The 22821-nt window shown below is 41.1% G+C and overlaps 1 protein-coding gene across 1 annotated transcript in view; it reads right to left on the reverse strand.

The window, feature by feature from the left end:
* The window catches only part of kiaa1549lb (KIAA1549-like b), a gene marked incomplete at both ends in the record, with an annotated part of 84629 nt that extends 67575 nt beyond the window's left edge, over positions 1-17054 (reverse strand). The window contains one exon of the mRNA XM_084055119.1: positions 17018-17054. Coding sequence (XP_083911245.1) covers positions 17018-17054 — 37 coding nt within the window. The remainder of the gene's footprint in view (positions 1-17017) is intronic.
* Between the last annotated feature and the right edge of the window lie 5767 nt (positions 17055-22821).

The following is a 22821-nucleotide window of genomic DNA, read 5'->3' on the forward strand; positions in this document are numbered from 1 at the left end:
TCAGCGTGCGTCCAATGAGCGAGAAAAATATAAAGCCTGGGGTTAAAAAGAACACAGAAGTGGCTGACGGAAATAATTAGTTTCCCCCCCCAGTACCAGCAGGAATTGTGTGAAGAGAGAAGGCGAGTGGACATGGTGAAACAACACATGGTTTTGTAGCTTTGTACTGTAACTGTACTGCTTTGTAGATTTTGTAGCAGGTACTGTACAAATGTAGGACGTCGCTTTGTATCTTCATGTCACTGGCTTCCATTGAGAATGAAAGGTAGACTGCAGCTTTGTATCTGCCAATGTGAACACAGCATAAGGTTCCCAATACGCGCTCTAGACACAAGAGAAAAACACAACATGGTTTGGCTCAATTGGCTGTCACTAAGATTTACAGCTTTGTTTCGCAGAAAACATTAGTAACTGACACTGTTCTAAAAAGCCACCACAACCGGTATGTGATGTCCAAAACAGTGAAATCTGAAAACAAATTCAGAACAATTCAATGATTAACAGAAAAAGGTTTAACCACTGGATACACTGTCAACCAGCTATTCTTAATTCATCTGATCACTAAAGACTCATTCATTTTCAATCAGACCACGCTTCAGTGGTTTCATTTAATATCCCTGTACCTCTTCATCTCTCCTCACTGATCAGGAGGAACATCCATCACATTGGCATGCTGACCACTTACATTTGGTTGTGAGGATCTGATAGTAATTTGAAAAATGTATACAATTTGTAATCAAATGCCAACATACAATACATAGACTAATAAAGGCAGGTATAGCATGCCCTTAGGCCTGTATACAGTCAGAATGGACGTTAGTGTTACACATAGTCACTGTACTCAGTGTACTGTATAAATGCAGTTCAAGTAAGGGAAACTATAAATTCTGTTTATGATGAGTTTGTTCAGTGTTCTTGCCTACTACAAAGCTATCTTTATATAAATGTACGGAATCTGTGTCTGTCCGTGTGTCTGTCTGAGGCATAACTTGAGAACCGTCTGACCGTCCGATTGACAAACTTAGCGTGTGTATCGCAGAGAACCCGAGAGTGTGTTGGACCGGCGGTTGCCCAGAACGGCGGTTGCCCAGAACCAAAAAGCCTAGAATCTTGTGTCTCTCTGTCAGTGTGTCTGTCTCTCTGTGTCCCATTTAATAACCATACTATATATTGAGATCTCTACATCTGCCTGTCTGTCTGTCTGTGTCTCTTTTATGCCAAAGTACTGTATGGCATAAATATGGCATTATAGTACTGACGTCATAGACTGGCCTATAAGTATACAATAATAATTGTACTGCACTACTTTGAAAACGGGTACAACGGGTACTCCAATAACAGGTACAACAAGTTTGGCATAATGGAAGGGGCATGCATTCCCAACGGGCATCGTTTCCAACAGACAGACGGGAATCGCTATCCTACGAGTATCGGTGTAGTTAATTTAATACTAGTAATGTGATGCATTTTCCATGACTTGGTTGTAAATTGCTTGAAATTTGCAAGCAGTAAGTCAATATTTACGTTACAAGGTGAGTGTGCCTATAACATATGCACAAAACCCAGGCAAGGAAATACATGCCATTCCACAAGTAAAGAGCTGTTGTCAACCATATTAGTTTTGCTGTTTCACTGAGTGGCTGCAGTGTACTAATCAGCATTGAGCAGACAATCCCAAGGAACATAATTAAAACAATCTCATAACATCACAACATCAGACAAATCCTTCACATCAGACAACATCAGACTTCACAAAGACATTTAAATTGTGTCTTCTCCTTGAAATAATTCCTCACACAACATCCATAGCATGTCCTGTGTGTAAGTCTTTATGGATAGTTTCTTTTTCACAACAAAACTTTTCCTCTTCTACCTTCTCTATCCCTATCTCTCGCTCCTCTTCCCGCTCGCTCTCTCTCCCCCTAACCGCTAGACAGTGGAACAGTCTTCAGTCATACATTAATAATGAATAATAAAACGACTGTTAATTTAAGGTAAGAGTCAAGAGATCAGATAGTGCTGCCATAAGCGGCTGCTTATGATCATACAACGGCATCATGGGCCGAAAATAGCCGATCTATAAGCTCACAGCGCTTTGCGTTCGCGACCCGTTGTGAGCTTATTGATCTGCTATTTGCGGATTGTGACTCCGTCGTACAATGGAGCATAAATTAGACATTAGGAGGATATTTTGCATCCCTAAAACTGAGACACAAGGAACGACTGAGCGAAGTGACAAGGAGAGATAGAAAGACAGATAGACCAGCCAAGAGTGAGAGAGGAATGGCGTAAATCTTGAACACATGATCTACCTCCTCCTAGGATGGTGCATATCAGAGCAGGCGGGGGACAAATGGAGGAGTTTAGTGGCATGCTGGGCCAGGGACTGGGACATGGCCTGGGGCGGCTGGGATGGACGTCAGACCTGGTAAGCTGCTGAACGATGACAGCTTGGGGTCCAGTGAGAGACTTTGTCAGTAAGGCAGGGGCTGATGGGGCTATGGAGGGATGTTTACATGGATCTAGATGGACCCTAGAACATTAAGGTCATAACCTCCTGTTGTTAATAGATTTATCTGTGGTGTATACAGTAGCTCTATGTGTGTGTGTGTGTGTGTGTGTGTGTGTGTGTGTGTGTGTGTGTGTGTGTGTGTGTGTGTGTGTGTGTGTGTGTGTGTGTGTGTGTGTGTGTGTGTGTGTGTGTGATTTTGGAATCTAAGTAGTACAGTAAAGTTTTAATGTATCCTTTTTTAAGTCTTAAAGTGTTCAAATATAACCTTACAGGTCCATTTGGTTACATTTGTACTGTACATTCTGAATTAGTCCTGAGTGAAATGAACACTCAGGATTTGACAGTGTACAGTATGGAGTACAGTTTATTGTATGGCTCTCCTGAGTGTTGTACGGGTTGACGGGTCCTCACCTATGGGCTGAGGCCTGCACGGCAATAATCAATAGGTCAGCACAGGGCTGTGGGCAGATGAAATAGATCTTGCTTGGCTGGCTACGGTAAATAGTGCTGGCAGTATGTATGTATATATATATATATATATATATATATATATATATATATATATATATATATATATATATATATATATATATATATATATATATATATATATATATATATACGTTGCACGATGGTGTTGCTTGCGGAAAAGAACACATCTACAAGCCAACAACTTGTCACGATGCAACGCGATGTTGGCATGTAGATGTGACCTGTGAGGGCCTTCATGGTAACGTGTTATAATGTTACCATGGTAACATGGTACTGATACTGTATGTCAGTATCATATTACCTATGTTGAATGCACTTATTGTAAGTCGCTTTGGATAAAAGCGTCTGCTAAATGACTGTAATGTAATGTAATGTAATATTAGTATGATGGTCAGTATCATGTCAGTACCACGGTCAGTTTCATGTCAGTATCATGGTCAGTATCACTTCACAGTATCATGTCAGTATCATGGTCAGTATCATGTCAGTATCATGTCAGGGTAGGCTCCAAATCTGAGACAACCAGGAGGGTTTCAGCAAACAGGACAAGAAACCCTCCGCACCACAATACAGGCTGACCAGACGTGTATCGTCTGTTTGTAAACGTGGCAAAAATCTGCAAAACAACGAACTGAACAAACTCCTGAATGAGATGGCACAAGCCAAACCGAGCGGAGCGGAGCAAAGCAGAAGCACTCAAAGGAGGAGCTACAAGTATAGTTTCGCCAAGCTAGTGAATAGCTGCCAGTTTACTTTCTGCACACAGAGCTTACCTATGTGGATCTCTAATTGTCCACCTCTTCGATGCCACGCCGAGAGAAGGAAAGAGGTGGAAGGAAGTGCCGTGTGGGAATTTGGGCATCACAGAGGGCGACACCCCTAGCCGCGCCACACCCCCGTACACGGATTAATCTGGTAAGTCTACGGCGGTGCCTCCGCTACCGCGGAGGGATATATCATATTGGAGTGATCCAATCGCTCACATAACCATGGTTACATACGTAACCTTTGTTTTCCTATTATGACATGAGATGGGATGCTGGGGTTCATGTGGTTCTAATGCTGCTATAGAGGAAGAGTTGTATATCTCATGCATGTCTATATGTATGTGTATATGTATTTTCTTACTGTTATTATTATTATTATTATTACTTTAATTTCTGCTACAATGCATGAGGAACTTGAACAAAAGAATTGTACTGGTATGCACAGTACATATGCACAAGATGTAACAATAAAGACACCTTGAACCTTCAACATTATGGAGTTCAATCACATAGTATCAATGCATTACAGTATGTGACCCGGTGATGACATACTGTAAGACATATATACTTGGTTATCAGAGGAATGAGAATGATGGAGTGAGGAGAACGGTAGGGGATAACAACTGGGTCCCTATGTAATCCACATTCAGGTCATATACTGTACCAGCTTGACACAAAAATACTTTGCAGTTTGTTCAAGCTGTACAGCTGAATAAAGCAGTAGTGGTTCTCAAACTTGTTCATATCAAGGACCCCCAAACTGATATGCATTTGTCCACTGACCCCCATTTGAAAAGATTTTGTGCCAGGGACCCCCCCATAAGAGAAGATTTGTCAACACACACTATGACTCAGACATATCCATAAACAAACCTGATACGTCCATAAATAGGCAGGACCCGGGCCACTATGACTCAGACATAACCATAAACAAACCTGATATGCCCATATAGGCATGTCACTATGACTCAGACATAACCATGAACAAACCCGATACGCCCATACATAGGCATATATGGAGCTCCGGTTGTCCAGAGCCACAGATCCGACTGCTATGCCCACATATGTTCATGTGCATATATGGGACCAACCGACTTCAAACTCGGTGCGCATCGGCAAGGGCTCGAGGGAGTGCGGTGTCCGCGCGCCACCGAGTTGTTCAGATATACGGTTGTCCAGACTGAACCACCGTTCCGACCGACATGTCCATATATAGATATGGATATCCAGTTGTCCAGAGCCGCAAATCCAACCGATATGCCCACATACGGACATGTAGGTAGTAGACAGACAGATACAGAGATCTCCATATATGGGCACACAGTACAACGGGATACTCTGACAAAGCCCCCGTCACTAGGACTCAGACATATTGGTCGGATTAGTCACTCTTTTATATTTTATTCATAAAGTTATCTCATATAGCTACAGTACAGTACATGCACAGATTTTACACTTTGAAGTCTTTCAAAACTATTTAGCCAGATCCCATCTTTTCCAACTGCAAACTCTGGCCGCCTGTGGAGCTCTCCGCACAGAAAAAGCAATAGACTTAAACTTGCACATTTGAATTAGATGCAATGCAAACGGCACATTACTAAATAAATACATGAATCAATTGATTAAACAGCCCACGGTGAAGATGTATTTGCAAACATCTAAAGCCAGTGATTCAAAAAAAAAATGTCAGAGTGTAGATTCTACATTAAATAGAAACTTGGCTGAGGGCTGCATTGTACTTAAAGTAATACTAGGTAACTTTTTCAACAAAACTAAAGTTAAATTGTATATCTTTTGTGAGTGGCAAATGTTTCACAACACCCACTCCATGAATTTCACCCCTGAAAGCCTTTTCTATTATAATTTCTGTTGAAAAGGTGGCTCGTGAGCCTTTCCCGCGAAAATGACGTCATCCGGCCGGAAAACGGAAACGGAAATGCACCGGTTTCCTGTTTGGCCAGGAACTACCGCACCGGTTTCCTGTTTGGCCAGGAACTACTGCGCTAATAACAAAAAGGAATCTCACGCTGTTTTTAAGAGATTGTAGGATTTGAAGATCGAAAAACAACAGAAAAAGAAAACACAGCTCACGGTAACTAAAGCTCCACTGGCTAAGAGAAACGATCCACAGATAGTATAAAACAATTAAAAGAACGCTTTTTGAAACGCTTCCGTCTTCCGACAACAAACAAACAAATGGAATTCTGGGTAACGGAGGAATAAACAAACGGCCTGCAGTGACGGTAATGACCAGCAGAGGCTGCTAAAAATCGTTATTTGTGGACCTGCATTGTATTACTTTAACACTTATAGGTCACATCTTAGGGGGCCACTCGATAGCCGAATGGTTGGGGCACATAGCACATGGGTGCAAAATGCCTCAAAATGCCTCCTTCATTATGTCCCCGGTTCGACTCCCGGCCAACTGGACTGTTATGTGTGTAATTCCACTGCTCTCTGTCCGCCGTTGCTATCGAAATAATACCGAAATGCCCAAATTTCACTTAGTTTGTCTTAAAATTTGTTAACTGAAAATACCACTCAGATGAAGCATTCTTACATCCCTCTATAGCACTAGTTCTCAACATGGGGTCCGGGTACCCCCAGGGGTCCTTGAGGGGGTTCCAGTGGGTCCCCAGCAAAATGTGGAACAGCTACCCGCTTCAACCCTATTTTGTACTTCGCCATTACGAAAATAGCCAATCTATAAGCTCACAACGCATCACATTGGGACGTGTTATGAGCTTGTAGATCTGATGTTTTTCTAAACATTCTGAAAAATCGAGTACAATAGTGGAAAACCTTTGAATCATTTTGAAACATTTGAACACAAATCTTCCCTTATAGAGGTCCCTGCCACAAAATCTTTTCAGATTGGGTGGTCTCCGGCTGATTCATGTATTTATTTAGTTATGTGCCATTTGCATTGCATCTAATTCAAACTCACATTTGAACTTAATTGCCTTTTCTGTGAGGGCTCCACAGGGGGCCAGAGTTTGCAGTTGGAAAAGATGGGATCTGGCGCAAGATTTGTCTGACATCAAAGTGTAAAATTTCAAGATCATGTACTGTAGCTATATGAGATAACTTTATGAATAAAATATGAAATAGTGGAGTGACCTTGAGTCTAGTTCAGCCGTTTAAAAGCATCTATACTGTAGCAGTTTTAATGTAGAGCAGGGGTTCTTAAACTTTTTAGCTCGAGACCCAAAAGAGAAATTTGATGTCTCCTCAGGACCCAAACTGGTGAATAAAGCCAATCTATACAAGCTCGCAACACGATGCAATGCGTTGTATGCTTGTAGATCTGCTATTTTCATGGAACTTCTTTGCATATTTATTTAATTATGACATTTTTTATCTTTTGACGCACAAATGGGTCCTGACCCACTGGTTGGGAAACAGTGCTCTATCCCCCTTTTTGAGTGCAATTTGTGTTTCTGGTCTGGAGGAGCAGTTGGTAAGGGAATTCGCTGCTCCCCACGCCTCTCTCTCTCCCACACTCCCTCGCCTCTTTCTGGAAGTGCTGGTGGCCATCCTTAAAATTTTAAATCATAGTTTCGGTTTAAGTTTATCTGCCCTCTAAGCGACGATTTTATTTTCCACGGGCTAGAGAGACCTTTTTTTTCTCTACAAGAAAAGTTCCCTTGTATGGGGATCTTTATCATTTTCACCAGTAAGTAAAAAAACTGCTCAACAATAACATCACACAATAACTGAAAAATGATGTTAAGTACACATATAGATTATGTTAATCTCTCAAGAACAGATTCTGCTCTACGTTTGAATCTGTCGTTAGCCGTGTTGACAACCCGTGCGCATTGGTTTCAAGTGGGCGTGCTATCAGATCAGGAAGCAGGCCGCGCTTTACCCAATCAAATGTAGTGGAAGAGATTCACGTGTCCGTCGACCCTTCCCCCCTCGAAACTAACCGAAACTAATTTAACAATAGCGTCCGCGGAGCAGACAAAACCACGGAAAGATATTCACATTTCAACTTGCTCTTTCATCATAGAAACAAGTGGGCTTATAACCAAAACGATCCATGTTCTCTGGGAGAAGTGGTGTTAGTGTTCCGTGTAGAAATATTGTTAGTGGGAATGAAAACATAGTCGCACCACCCGGAAGTGGAGCGGTGAAGGCAGACCAAAAAACCCGGTTTCCTTGCGCACGTGTGCTGCGTTTTCTTCCGCCCAGAGCTAACTGAGATAGAACAAACAGCAGAGGTCGCTGTTTTTCATTTTCAGTTAGTTCTGGGTTCCCAGATTGAGATTATGTAGACACAAGCACATGAAAGGGAATGAAAGTGAAAGTCATTAAAATAATGTGAAATTTACTTAAACAACATATAAAAATGTTTATGCATAGTTTATAAATGAAAAAATACATAGAAACAAGTGGATCTTAGGTTCCACATGGGAACAGCGCGGCTCCTATCTCAGACTTCATGTGGCCAGCCGGTGACATAAGTCATCTAAGTATGACCTCACTGATAGATAGTATTGTCAAATCAATCTATGAAGTCATCAAATTGCAGCATCACTTGGAGACAACCCACTTCTTTCTCAAGCTCAACAAAGATAAGACAGAAGTGATAATAATTGGCTCCAGTGAGCAGAGAAAGTTTATATCCAGTATCCAGGGTAGCCTGCCTATACAAAACAATGCTACAGTAAAAGCCCTAGGTGTTATTCTCGAGTAAGATTTTAATGCACACATAGACAATGTTACTAAGGTTGCCTTCTTTCATCTCAGAAACACGGCAAGAATTAGAGCTTTCTGTCAGTGGAGGATGCAAAAACGATAATCCACGCTTTCGTCTTCTCACGGCTCGACTACTGTAATGCACTTTATTCTGGCCTTCCTAAGAAAATCACTGACAGACTACAACTTGTTCAGAATGCGGCAGCCAGAGTTTTAACAAAAACCACGATGAGAGAACATATTACTCCAGTTTTAGCATCTTTACACTGGCTCCCGGTAACCTTTAGGGTTGATTGTTTAGCACTTAATTGTTTAGCACCTTCCTACCTTTCGGATTGCCTGCCCAAATATGTTCCAACTCAATCCTTAGGTCATCTAGTGCTGGCCTAAATGAATGCCAAAAATGAATTTTAAAAAAACATTGCGAAGCAGCTTTCTGCTTATATGGGCCAACGGCCTGGAACAAGCTCCCAATACATATAAGATAGGCAACGATCATAGATAGCTTTAAAAGCAAGCCGAAGCCCCTCGTTTTACTCTTGCTTTTAGTGGTTCCTTGTAAATGTAGATTTAGTATATCTTTCAATAGGTAGAGTCTGTGTGGTTCCTTATTGAAGTGTGTACCTAAATAGGTGACAGGTAGTCTGTGTGGTTCTGGAATCCTTCTAAAGTGATGCAGTGATTTTTTGTTCTTGCTATTTTCTTGTACTGTTTTAATTTTGCCTGTCTGAAATCTCTCAACGGTCAACAGACATTGATGAGACAATCGGCTAAATATGGTGAGATAGCTTTGAAAGTTGCATGTAGGGATGTCCGATATTATCGACCTCTCGATATTATCGGCCGATATTAGCATAAAAATGTATATCGGAAAATATTGGCATCGGTTTAAAATAGGTTACAGGAGTTCTTACTGTCTGGTGTGTGTGATATGAAATGTGCGCTTACCATAATCACAGTAATCCTTAATCATAATCCATCATATTCAAGGGCTTTTGCAAAGATATGAGACACACTCCAGTCACTTTCAAATTAGAGCACTGCAGAGGGCAGGTGTGTGTGTCTGTGTCCAGCTGACGCTTGTTGACGCTCGTTAATGTTATAGGTATCAAAGCAATTATGCTTCTGCACTGTCAAATAGGCCAACATCTAATCTAAGATTAGTGGGACTCATTCAAATGACCACCAGTCCCGGGACACACTTTATTGAAAATCTAACAACATCACTGTATTAGATTTATTAGATATTATATTGATATTATAGCTATTTTATTCTAATAGATATGTGATGTTGTTACCTGACAATTAGTTGACTTTTGGTGAAAAAGCCCGCATATATCGGTATCGGCTGATATCGGTATCGGAAATTAGGAGTTGGACAATATCGGTAAATCGGTTATCTGTAAAAAAGTTAATATTGAACATCCTTAGTTGCATGGAAGGCTTTTTTGAAAAAAAAAAAAAAAAGTTGAATATGCAACACAACACATCACACTCTCAAGTAAGGGGTCCTTGGCATGAAAAACATTGAGGACCCCTGGTCAAGAGGTTTGTGAGATTAACAGACATAGACAGACAGAAAGACAGAGACAGTCTTCTAGGCCATTGGTTCTCAAAGTGGGGTCCGGGGACTCCCAGGGGTCCTTGGGGGGGTGTACCAGGGGGTCCCCAGCAAAATTAGTTAATATAGCGTCACAATCATTTTTACCACTTTAACCATTATACTTTGGCTATTCAAAAATAGCAGATACAAGCTCAAAGCACGGCACCGAGTGCTGCACTATGAGCTTGTAGATCTGCTATTTTAAAAAAATCCCTGGCACAAAACATTTTTGAGATGGGGGTCCGCAGCTGAATACATATCATTTTGGGGGTCCTTCACATGAAAAGGTTTGAGAACCACTGTTCTAGGCGGCTCGCCTCTGAGGAGCCACGGTGGGAACATTCTCTGAATCTCTGTTACACCAACATTGTTTTTGTGAAGCAGTTTTGTTCATAGATGTTTATTAGCATTCCATTTGCTTGTGTGGCAATGTAAGGCAATTAGCTCAACTGGCTTGGGGGCTCAAAGGCTTTGGAATCGCAGGGATATTTATAATATTCACCCGTATAAGAAGTGATATAGGACGAAGAGGCAAATCTAAACAGCTTGTTGGATAACTTTCTATCCAGAAATAGCCAGCCCACAAAAAAATACTGTATTTGATATTTCACTTCTTTTTTTGTTAGTAGAGCCATCAGAGACAAGTGGTGGTGGCCATCCTTTCAATTTTAAACCATAGTTTCGGTTTCAGTTTATCTGCCTCCTAAGCGACGATTTCCCATCAGTATCTGAAAATACTGGGAAATGTTTATATGTGACCTTGAAAGTAATTCAACTATAGCAAAATCCAACTATACTTCTTTTTAGAACAGTTGGGATCTGGAGGTTCCCAGACCCAAACCAGTGATTTAAACTTTAGGCACTGGCCATGGTCTAAAACATTTAGTTGTGAAGTCAGCAGGAACACCAGGGGATCTGTGGAAATAGCTTTCAGATAAAATTTGTGACACCAAGCATTGGCTACTTTGTTGTATTTTTCAGTATCAGATTGTTGTTGAGAGATTATAATAATGTGCTGTTTACCATCCTATGTTTGTTCATGTCAATTTATTTGTTGGTAGAACGCGGGAAGAATAGCTGTTATGCCAAATTACAGTAGCTTAGAGGGCATTTGTGCACATAACTGTGAGGCTGATAAAATACAAAATGAAGGTACATTTAAAAGAAAATGTGCTGGTTAGAAAAACACGCCAAAGGGCGTAGAAAATCAAAATATCTCACCTCAAAGAGGCACTAACGTAATAACTCACACTCTCTCTCTCTCTCTCTCTCTCTCTCTCTCTCTCTCTCTCTCTCTCTCTCTCTCTCTCTCTCTCTCTCTCTCTCTCTCTCTCTCTCTCTCTCTCTCTCTCTCTCTCTCTCTCTCTCTCTCTCTCTCTCTCTCTCTCTCTCTCTCTCTCTCTCTCTCTCTCTCTCTCTCACACCCAACACAACACACAAACACACACATGTGCGTGCGCACATGACATGTGCTCACACACGTACACACGCACGCACGCACGCACACATGTATTGTACACACAGTTAATTGCCAAGACTGCAGAGCACTGACTGCTGATATAAAGCTGTTTTAATCAGTCCAGGGAAACACACTCTCTCTCACACACACACACACACACACACCAAAAGAACTCCTCATGCTGAGGGAGTAGAATAAATCATTATTCAGCCCACAGAAAGTGCTGCTTCCCAGCAGTCTGGGACTTTTCCAATACATTTGTGCTGGGTCACGCAAAACCTATCCCAGCCACCAGGCAGTTGCTGCTCATGCTGTCCATCGACATTTTATCATATATATACACGCAAAGTCCACTGCTCACTCAAGACACTCAAGACAGTATGATGGCAAGGCTCAAAAGGCAGAACTATGTGGTGTGGACTTTTTTTTGCAACTAAGGCTGATTTATACTTAGTTGCATGCAGGTTTTGCCAACCGATAATAACGCGATAATAACACGTTGCACTACGTTATGTGCTACTGCGTTATGTGAGCTTATAGATACATTTTTCCTGTTGCACGACAATGGCGTGCAACCAAGTATAAGTCAGGCTTCAGCCCCCAAAATAATTACACAGCTGCATGATAAAAAAGAAAGATAGGAACAAGAGAGAATATGCATAAACATTTTTTTTTCCTGCCAAAGTGATTCAATAATACAACAACTTGAACTCAAGGTGGAGATATAGAGTGCGTTCGGATATAAGGCACTGAGCACACTGGTCCAATACAAACCAATACGTGAGTGCGCTCCCGGTGCACATATCCGAAACGCACCCATAGTACCAGCAAGTGGGCAGATCCATAATAGAGCCATACTCATAGTGAATAATATAAGCTGAAAAATAAAAAAGTGAAGTTGACATTATAATTAGATAATTAGATATTGATAATACTGCAATAGGAACACCATTTGAAAATATAACGTTTCTGTCGAACAGAAACCTTATCTCCAATTCTCCAAATTTCAACTTTTTATGTTTTTTTTTCCCGTGAATTAATGTCTTACTTCGTCACACTACAGTGTCACACAAAACTAGCCAAAAAAAGCCAATCTACATTTAGATCTGCTATTTTTGAAAGAAAAAAATAAGTTAAAGTTAAAGTGGTTAAGTTTGCCTGTCTGTGGGTTTTACAAATATTGAACCAATGAAAAGTATTAACAAGACGTTGTGACTGAATAATAACGACATTGGATTCATTGGAACACCGGTAATTTTTTCAATTTCCTGAAAGGTTTTGGACATACAAGGGTTTTGTACAAACCCAACAGCATTGATAAGCACTACAGTATATAAGCACATAGTTCAGAATGATGTCATTCTCAGCCCACCACAGCACAGCAGGTGTACAAATGAGTCCTCACCGCTAATTGTACCATTCTCATCATCCACTCCCTCTCAAAACATGATAAATACCGATGTCTGTATGATTATTATGTGTGTTTATTCTGTCACAATTTCAAGTAGTTGAGTAGGTGGATATGCTGCTGAAAATTCAGGGAAAACACTTGCTCCACAAAACATTTTACCATTGATTCTCAAGAACACTTCAGTCCAGATGACCTTCATGAGAAACGTCATGTTCTTGTGAATAATGCTTCTAAATACAAACAGTTATCTAAAAAACTTTCACATTTTTATATTTAAAAAAAATGGCATAGCAACATCTAAAATGACACAGATGCTGTTCCGGATTGAAAGATATAACAGTGTATATACAGTAGGTTTAACAGGTCTAAATGGGTTTTACCAACTATAGTATGATAGAACTCAGGCCCTTTGAGACACACAAACAGCAGTATGGCCAGTGCTGAGCCACCAGGCACCCAACCACCACAGAGATAACTTTTTAATAAAATGAACGTCAGAGTATGTTCTGTGTATTTAACTCGGGAAAGCATCTCTATCATTTTAGATGTCTTTGGCTATTCAAAAATAGCAGATATACAAGCTCATAGCGTGGCACGGAGCTTGTAGATCTGCAATTTTTAAATGTGTGCAAATCTTTAAATATATATTTTTTAAAGCGAACATTTGTAGAATATTTTGTTCCAGGGACCTCCAAAGTATAAAATAATGGTTATAGATCAAATCTAAAATGACACAGATGCGTTCCCGGATTGAATGGGTTAAAGGCAGCACCTCAACTATTGCTGATATAGCGCAAACCTTTGTAACCTCCAGCACAGGGGAAATGCCCATTCCATCACTGCAGCAATTAAGTAAGTAAATGCACACTCTAAGTAGCCAGACAAAAAGGTGCATAATATACTCCTTACTAGAGGTGTGAACAGCTATATATTTGAATTCTCTTTTTTCTTATTTCCGTGTACTCATTTATTTTTTTATATACGCTTATTTGGGGGGGACAGCAAATATCAGTGAACACTACACATACAATGCAATGTAAATACGCCGGATTTAGATAGAATGTTAATTTCCATCCGTAGTCCCCATACAGAAAACAAGCAACATTGCAAAAAGAGCACATATAAACATTACTAAAAGGGTACAAACAGAAGAGAAAAATGCAACAGTAAAAAGGGCCTAGTTTTGACCTAAAATACCAGAGCCTCAGGAAAACTAAAAAGAAAAAAGAACATACATCATACATTTAGTACAATGACCATGTATGGGACTAGAAGTTGACGTCTGCCAACATCCAAGTGAAAGGTCTGTGTCCTGGGTGACAATGTCATTACAGAGATGTATGCCTGCCATGAAGGCAGATCTAATCACACTGACATACACTTCACCTTCAATAGCCATCGCGCATACAGTACACTACACACCACAAGCACAGCGCCGGAGGGGAGAAACCCAAAGCAGAATGCAACATAAAACACAGTAGAACCGCCCTTCCTCCTCGCTGGGAAAATTGCATTTTCCTGACATTTGTATTGTATCGTATCAGAAAAATGGTTTACTTGGTTGTATTTGTGTTATATATCCTGTATATATTATATTACATTTGACAAATCAAAAAAACAAGAGACACTGACCATCTATTGATCTAATTTTGTCGAGCCCTGTGCCTCCTGGATGATATACTGGGTGTTGTGTAGTGCAGTGGTTCTCAACCTTTTCTTGGATCAGGAGCCGGGCCCACTTTAAAATCTCAAAAGTGTTCGCGGCCCACCCATCTGACCACTTAACACGGCAGCCGGATGGCTGCCGTGTTAAGTGGTCAGATGGGTGGGCCGTGTGTGTTTTCAGAGCATGTTACGATCAATCAATCAATCGATTGTGTTCCGGCTTTGATCAGTGGAACTAATGTTACAACTTTAACCCACTCAATCCGGGAACGCATCTGTGTCATTTTAGATGTTTAGCTATAACCATTATTTTATCCTTTGGCTATTAAAAAATAGCAGATATACAAGCTCTTATTACACGGCTTGGTTGAATGCTCGATTCTGATTGGTCAGTCATCGGTCATTATTTCTGGATAATGACCGATGAGCTCAATAACGGACCGCTGTCTAATCAGAGACTCAGAACACCTGCTCATATCAACCTGCGCTGCTTGATTTTATGCTTTATCCAACATGACAGCCATGTAAACAAACAACCAATGTCATTTACAACTAAACGTTGCTCTCAAGAATGTTTTTGAAAACATTTGAAGTGAGAAATAGACGATGCAATAACCTTAAAGTCATTCTATTTGATCCACTACACTTCCTTGTTTATCGTGGCGCAACAACGGGGGAATACCAAAACGCTCGCCCCAAAACATAGTCGCCCCGGGGCAAATCCGGCGGTATTACAGGCAAATCGGCAGTAAATAGAATGGGGGGCGAGTGTGTTTTGGGGCGAGTTTTTTTCCATTTCGTCATTTGTTTTTGCGAGGCGAACTTGTCCGCCCAGCCCAATACTTATGGAATACTTTCATTGCCGTAAGCAAGGAAATACTTCGTTTTGTTGTTACTTTTGGGTAAATGTATTTATGTATTTATTAAGTAGCCGTGTAATAAGCGGGATAATGCATGGGGAGGTAGTCCTCCCCATGCATTATCCCTTGCATAGTGCGCCACAGAGTGCCGCGATATGAGCTTGTAGATCTGCTATATTTGAAAAAAAAAAAAATGTGTGCAAATCTATGAATACATTTCTAAATGGAACTTTTTTGACTCAGATCTTTGCTTCTGGGGGTCCCTGGAACACAATATTTTCAGATGGGTGTCCGCGGCCAAATGCATACACATTTTTGGGGTCCTTGACATGAAAAGGTTTGAGAACCACTGATATACTGTAGAAACATATGTATTTTCAGAAAACTGTTAGGATTTAGAAAACATTTGTAGACGCGTTCCTGGATTGAATGGGTTAAGTTCATATTTAGCAGTATCATAATGAAAACTCACTTTCAAAGGTTTTAAAGAAAAGATATCATGACTTTTTTTACATCATAAAAAAAGAAATTGGTGGGCCCACTTGCAATATATACTCACGGCCCACAAGTGGGCCCCGGCCCACAGGTTGAGAACCAAGTGTTTCAGGAAACTCCCAAAAACAGCTTCCATATTCTGGGCGTGCCATAATAGGTGAACATTCTGTGACAATAGCAGATCTACAAGTAATATGCGCGAACGCAGCTCGAAAATAACAATAAGAAGAATAGAAAGGAATGAGCAATTGTAGAGAAGTGGGTGGTACAGTTAAATTAGTGAGAACAGGGCCGCCACAAGAAGGCTCCATACCGCTAGCCCCATTTTTTTTGGGTCTTTTTTAAATTGTTAGAAGAAATCTAAAACTGTCCTGAAACTAAGGCGTTTTCAACTTGCCATCCGGCCTGAAATATGGACAAATGACATGGGATTCTTAGATATCCCAATAGATGAACTCGTGTAGATGCTTTTAGATGTGTTATTTTTGACATAGCTGCTATATTTCTCTCAGAGGAGTGTAATTAGTCACCCAGGGGCAGGCGGATTTCAATGCACTAGTCTCTGAGATCTGTCAGCAGCCAATGAGAGCGTGAGTGACATGGGGGCGCGGCTGCACACAGGCAGTGCACACAGACACACACACACACACACACACACACACACACACACACACACACACAACCCGAGCAGGGTTTCATAGTAAGCTCCACTTGCGCGGAGGCACGCCTCCTTCCGCTGCGTTCGCAACAAGCTCACAACACGATGTGGTCTGAGCTTGTAGTTTGGGCTGTTTCCCGCAAAATGAGGTTTGGTGTACATGGGAAAAAAAGGGGGTGACGTTTAGAGGTCCCCTGGAGGACCCCGGTCATCGAAGTAAATAGGGTTTAAGTGGTTACAAGCTGCTGTTTTCAGAATTTGGACACAAAACACTAGCTAGCTCATGCCACCATTCAGCAAAATGATGCGCACAGCCGCACACACAATCACTCATGCAAGTCGTACACACAGACATACACACACATGAAAAGTTGTGCTCTTACACACTCACTATCTGGTTGGGTGTGCTCCTGCATGTGCAAAGACATGGCTTCTGTGTGTGTGTGTGTGTGTGTGTGTGTGTGTGTGTGTGTGTGTGTGTGTGTGTGTGTGCGTGTGCGTGTGCGTGTGCGTGTGCGTGCAGTGAGTGAGCCTGCCTGTGTACAGAAGGGGGGAAGTGGAGCCAGAGACTCTGATTATCTCAGTAATGAAGCAGCCACAGAGAACAACAGCCCATCTAATTTCGACGCTTTTAGGGTTGACTTCAAAGCGATAAGCTAAAGCATGTCTGTACATCAGACCAGTGTTTGGAAGGAGTGTATCTGTACAGTATGCGGGTATTTATATAAAAGAATGCTGTTTGTTCCCTTGCGTGTATTAAGTTAAGTCATACTTTATTGACCGCCGTGGGGAAATTCGTCCTCTGCTGCATTTAACCCATCCTAACTATCACTGAACAGTGCCTGGGGACAGAGCCAAGGGCACCGTCAGAAGTGCAGCGTGTCTCAAAGCGCACACCAAAAATAGTTGATCTACAAAATCACAACTCCTTGCATCACAACACAACGCAGCGTGCAAACACGGCGTGAAACCAACTATATATCAGGCATAACAGCCATGTCTTTTGCCAGAGATCATTCAAGCTCCACCCGGAGGCCCCAATCAATCAGGTTTGAACCCAAGACCTTCATGCTGTGAGGCAACATTGCCCCCCACTCCTCACTGAGCCACCCCAGGTGAAAACAGAAACACATGATTGTTTCACTACGTTATTGGAACGTTGAAAGAAATTGGCCAGTTCAACTTTGATTTGAAGCGTCATGCAAAATTAACCCAAACTAGCCCTTTTATGTTGCTGTGCTACTGGAAATGGGGAGAGAGAGAGAGAGAGAGAGAGAGAGAGAGAGAGAGAGAGAGAGAGAGAGAGAGAGAGAGAGAGAGAGAAAGAAACTAAATATTTCTGGCTGATTTGTTTCTCTCTTAGGGCTAGGCCTAGGAGGACAAATTAAATATTTCTGGCTGATTTGTTTCTCTCTTAGGGCTAGGCCTAGGAGGACAAATTAAATATTTCTGGCTGATTTGTTTCTCTCTTAGGGCTAGGCCTATGTATTTCTGGTAATGTTATTGGCACTGGTAGCTCATTTTGTATGTCTGTGGCAAAAATAAATTTGTATGAAAATGCCCATCACAATCTGGCCTGGTGATGAACCCTGCACAACATCATTGACTGACATTATATCTATTCTTATCTATTTAAGGAAATCATTTTTTATATTTTAACCTTGTATGCATCACTTCAGCATATATAATGTACTACATAATTTAGGCTTGGGCGAAGCATAAATTGAATCAGGTTGATGCAGAGAAGAGAATCACTTAACAGTAAAGAGAGGATTCACAATAGAATGAATAGCATTTCCTTCAGAACATGACTGATTGTCATCTCAGTGTACATTCTAATCAGTGCCACATGAGAAGCTGAATGTTTCAACATCACGTGAAATTCTAAACACATTTGCTTTAATAATCATAACTGTAGGGCTCATGTACTGTATCAAGCAAGCAATGAGGATTTGTATTCCAAAAATATGAAGAAAAACAATGTTGGGCTTGATTAGTGATCAATACGATCCAGAGGATCTAAAAGTCCTTAATCCTGTGATTAATGTACTTTGAATCTTGCCGTAAGCCAATCCTTTCAATACTGTTTGACCCTAACCTCTCTTGATCCACTGTTCAGTCACTCAGCCTCGTCCTGAGGGCCAGGTTCAACATATGCTTGGAGAAGAAAGACGTGTGTGCACCTAGGTCTGTGCACCTATGTGTGTGCACCTGTGAAAAAATAGCAGATCTACAAGCTTGTAGCGCGGCACTCGTGCCGGGCTATAGACTTGTAGATCTTCTATTTTTGAAAATCGTCAGTGAAAAAAGGTATAGTCGACGAACATTTTTCGTCATAGTTTTTAGTCGACAAAATCAACACTGGTTGAAATCAGTGGAAAGTTCCAACAAATAAGCTAGAAGCGGGTGCGTGCGTGCATATACATGTAGTTACTGAGCATGTGACAGAGCCTGGTAGGAGCCTCTACCTATGTGATAGGCTGGCTGTAATGAAATCACTGCATATGTCAGTGATCTCCCTTTCTCTCATCCAGCTCCTGAAAGGGATTAGCGACAATGACAAGACTCAGTTACACTCATAATCAAGGTGCTGGCTTCACTTCCCATTTGACTATCAATCAGAGAGAGAAACTAACAAATCCACCTGTGGATTTCTCTCTCTTTCACACACCAACACACGCGCACATGCACACGCACACACACACACACACACACACACACACACACACACACACACACACACACACACACACACACACACACACACACACACACACACACACACACACACACACACACACACACAAATAGAGGTTTGACCAATGATGTAAATCCTGGCCGAATACAGGCTTTCCCAATGCTGTCAGAGGAGCTTATAAAAACTTCAACTGTGACAACTTTCACATCCTCCCATTCCAGTGAAATAAATCAAAGTGTCAGTGAGTTACTTCGCTCCATCAACAGGACTCATTTTACTTCTTCGCTCGATCCTTCAACTCTTCCAATTGCTAAAACTTTTTTCAATTTCACATAACCAAACCTATTTATCAGTCCCCTTGCAGCTGGCAGTGATTGATATGTCTACACTGCATTGCTTTTCAAACCATTTCCAAAAGTAGTAAACAAAAGCAATACCAAATACACTGCAACAATACCAAACCATAATAACATTACCAAATACACAGTAAAATTACAAAAACAATATAACAATATAAAATACACTGTAACAATGCCAAATATGTTGTAACATCAAATACACTAACAATTCCCAATAGTATTTGGTATTGTTACAATGTATTTTATACTGATACACCTTTAATTATAGTCACCCTGATGAAGGCATTGTTGTACCAAAGAGCACCTTTTTGGGGATTTTTGCTTTGCCAAACAGATGTGCTCCTTTCTCTCTTTCTTCTACACTGTTACAGTGTATTTGGCAAACACACTGTTACAATAAATGTCAAATATATTTTTGTGTGATGAGTTTACCCTGCTGTATCTACAGTACCAGACAGTTTTGAAGTTTCAATTAATCTAACATGGTTAAAATGGAGTTTGAAGTTACAATAATATAGAAAGGCGGTGTCTGATCAAATTTAATTTAATTTATCTAAATATTGAATCAATCAAATTAAAAACGGTCTAGTGTGCAGACACGTGACATGTGGTGTATATTGTGGTACAATGTATAGTGTGGTGTGGTAGTAAGTGGTGGTGCAGTATGTAGTCTTGTAGTGTGATGTATGTTGTGGTGTAGTGTAGTGTAGTGTAGTGTAGTGTAGTGTAGTGTAGTGTAGTGTAGTGTAGCCGATGCAATGTACTGTATTGTGGTGCAGTGTGTAGTGTAGTGTGGTGTGATTGTCTGCTATTGTATCTGTTAGTTCATTATATATATGATATTAGATAATCAATGCACTCTATTGTTAACTCTAAGTCCTCCATTAAGAGCTCTCTGAATAGCAGCTGGACCTAATAATAATAGACTATTTCTATAGCACTTTTCAAAAATGTGCTTCACAGATAGAAACGGAAAAAAACTGCAAGTAAAAATATATGCAATGCAGTTTAGACAGAATGAACTAGAAAAGGTGCTCCTCAGAGCACAGGTCTCTGCCAGGTCAGGTACGTTATTGTGGAACAACAATGTTTTGTTGGAATTCGCCAATCAGGCTGGAATATGAAAAATCGGACGGATCCGTCTTGATCACTGGACTATAGAGATAATGTGTACAAATGTGCGTGATGTTTGGAATGAATTAATAGGAGTAATATATATATATTTTTGGTACAAAAATCGGCCTCCTGGTGGCACCGTAGTAGGGCAATGTTAAAAGGGTGGCATTTGTTCCTCAACGTAGTGTGAATGTGTGTGCAAAGTTTCACCGCAATCGTACGCTGCGTTCATGAGTTGCGGCATTTTGTTCAAAACAGGCCACTCCTGCAAAATGTAGATGTCAATCTTAGCCAATCGGGATGGAATATGTAAAATCAAACAGATCCGTCTCGATCACATGAATATAAAGATCATGTGTACCGACTTGTGTGAAATTAGGATAAAATCTGAAGGAGTAATATAAAATAATTAGTTTTACATACAGTAAGTCGGCCTGGTGGCGCTATAAAAGGTGATGTGAGAAATACAGGGCAAAGGTTTTTCCTTGGTCTCTAGGGAGTGTGAATACAAGGTTTTACACAGATCAGTGCAGTTATAGGTAAAAACACGAATTTGGCCTGTTATAGCGGCACCATGAGGCTGATTTGAAAAATTTCAAGTGGCATTTCTTTCTCGGCCTAGTGGGAATGTGCGTGCAAATTTCGTTCAAAACTGAGCACTGCTGCAAACTTTGGAAACCATTCTTAGCTAATCGGGATGGAATATGAGAAATCTGAAAGTTGTTTAATGACCATAGAAATACTATATACCGATTTGCGTGATGTTTGGACAAAATCTGTAGGAGTACTGTCAAAGAATGTGTTTTGCAAAAAGCGGCCTCCTGGTGGCGCTATAATAGGCCAATGTGAAAACTTTGGGGCAGAGGTTCTGCTCTGGCATCCAGGGAGTGTGTGTGCACAGTTTCGCTGCGATCATGCCAACGGTGCCTTACGGCCTGGCGGAGACAATAAAAGAGGCAATTGTGGTAGTCCATACAAACGTGGTAGTCCATACAAATGTATGCTCTATAGCCCTCTGTTATAAGCCTTGCCCTGGAAACCAAGCGCAGCAGCCTGTCTGCAGATTTGAGATTACAGGGAGGGGTGTATGGAGTGAGAAGGTCAGAAATATAAGAGGGGCAAGGCAGTTCAGTGATTTAAAAACAAAACCAATACTATTTTAAAACCAATTCAAAGCGCCACGGGTAACCAGTGCAGTGAAGCAAGAATTGGGGAAATGTGTTCATATTTTCTAGTTCTTGTAAGAGCCCTGGCTCTGGTATTTTGAACAAGTTGGAGGCAGCTGGATCGATTTCTGGGGCAGTCTGGTAAACAGTGATTTACAGCAATCAAGATAATTGGTGGCAAAGGCGTGGATGAGAATGTTTGTGCATTGCTGAATGAAAGAAATTATCTGATTTGGCAATATTCCTGATTTGACAGATCGATTTGGTATTGCTAAAATGTTTATAAGAATTCTGTCAAATATTACTCCTTACTGGTCCCATGGGTGCACTGTAAACTCTGGGATATTTGGTGGTGTGGTGTATTTGATGGTGTGGTGTATTTAGTGGTGTGGTGTATTCTGTGGTGTGGTGTATTCTGTGGTGTGGTGTATTTGGTGCAGTGAGGTCCAATAGTATGGGATGGTGCGGTTAAGGGCAGCGAAGTGTGTAGTGCAATACTATGCAGACAGTGCTGTGGTGAGGTCAGGTGTAGTGAGGTATGATGAGCACTGATAAATTGGACACTATGTCCTAAATCAGTGAGGCTGTGCAATATGTCCCAATAAAACAGACAGCCCCCTTTCCTCTTAGGAGCAGCGAGGCAGCAAACCCTGTCCCCGACCCTTCCTCCATCTGACACCAGCACACTTTTAACACATATCACAGAGATATAGTGAAGAGAGAGAAAGCAAGCCAGAGAGGGGGGGGTGTATTACTTTAGGGGAAAGGAGGTAGGAATATTGGGGATGTGTGTGTGTGTGTGTGTGTGTGTGTGTGTGTGTGTGTGTGTGTGTGTGTGTGTGTGTGTGTGTGTGTG

Source organism: Gymnoscopelus microlampas (genome assembly GCF_963454915.1).
Source record: "Gymnoscopelus microlampas genome assembly, chromosome: 1".
In the NCBI taxonomy this organism is placed as follows: Eukaryota; Metazoa; Chordata; class Actinopteri; order Myctophiformes; family Myctophidae; genus Gymnoscopelus; species Gymnoscopelus microlampas.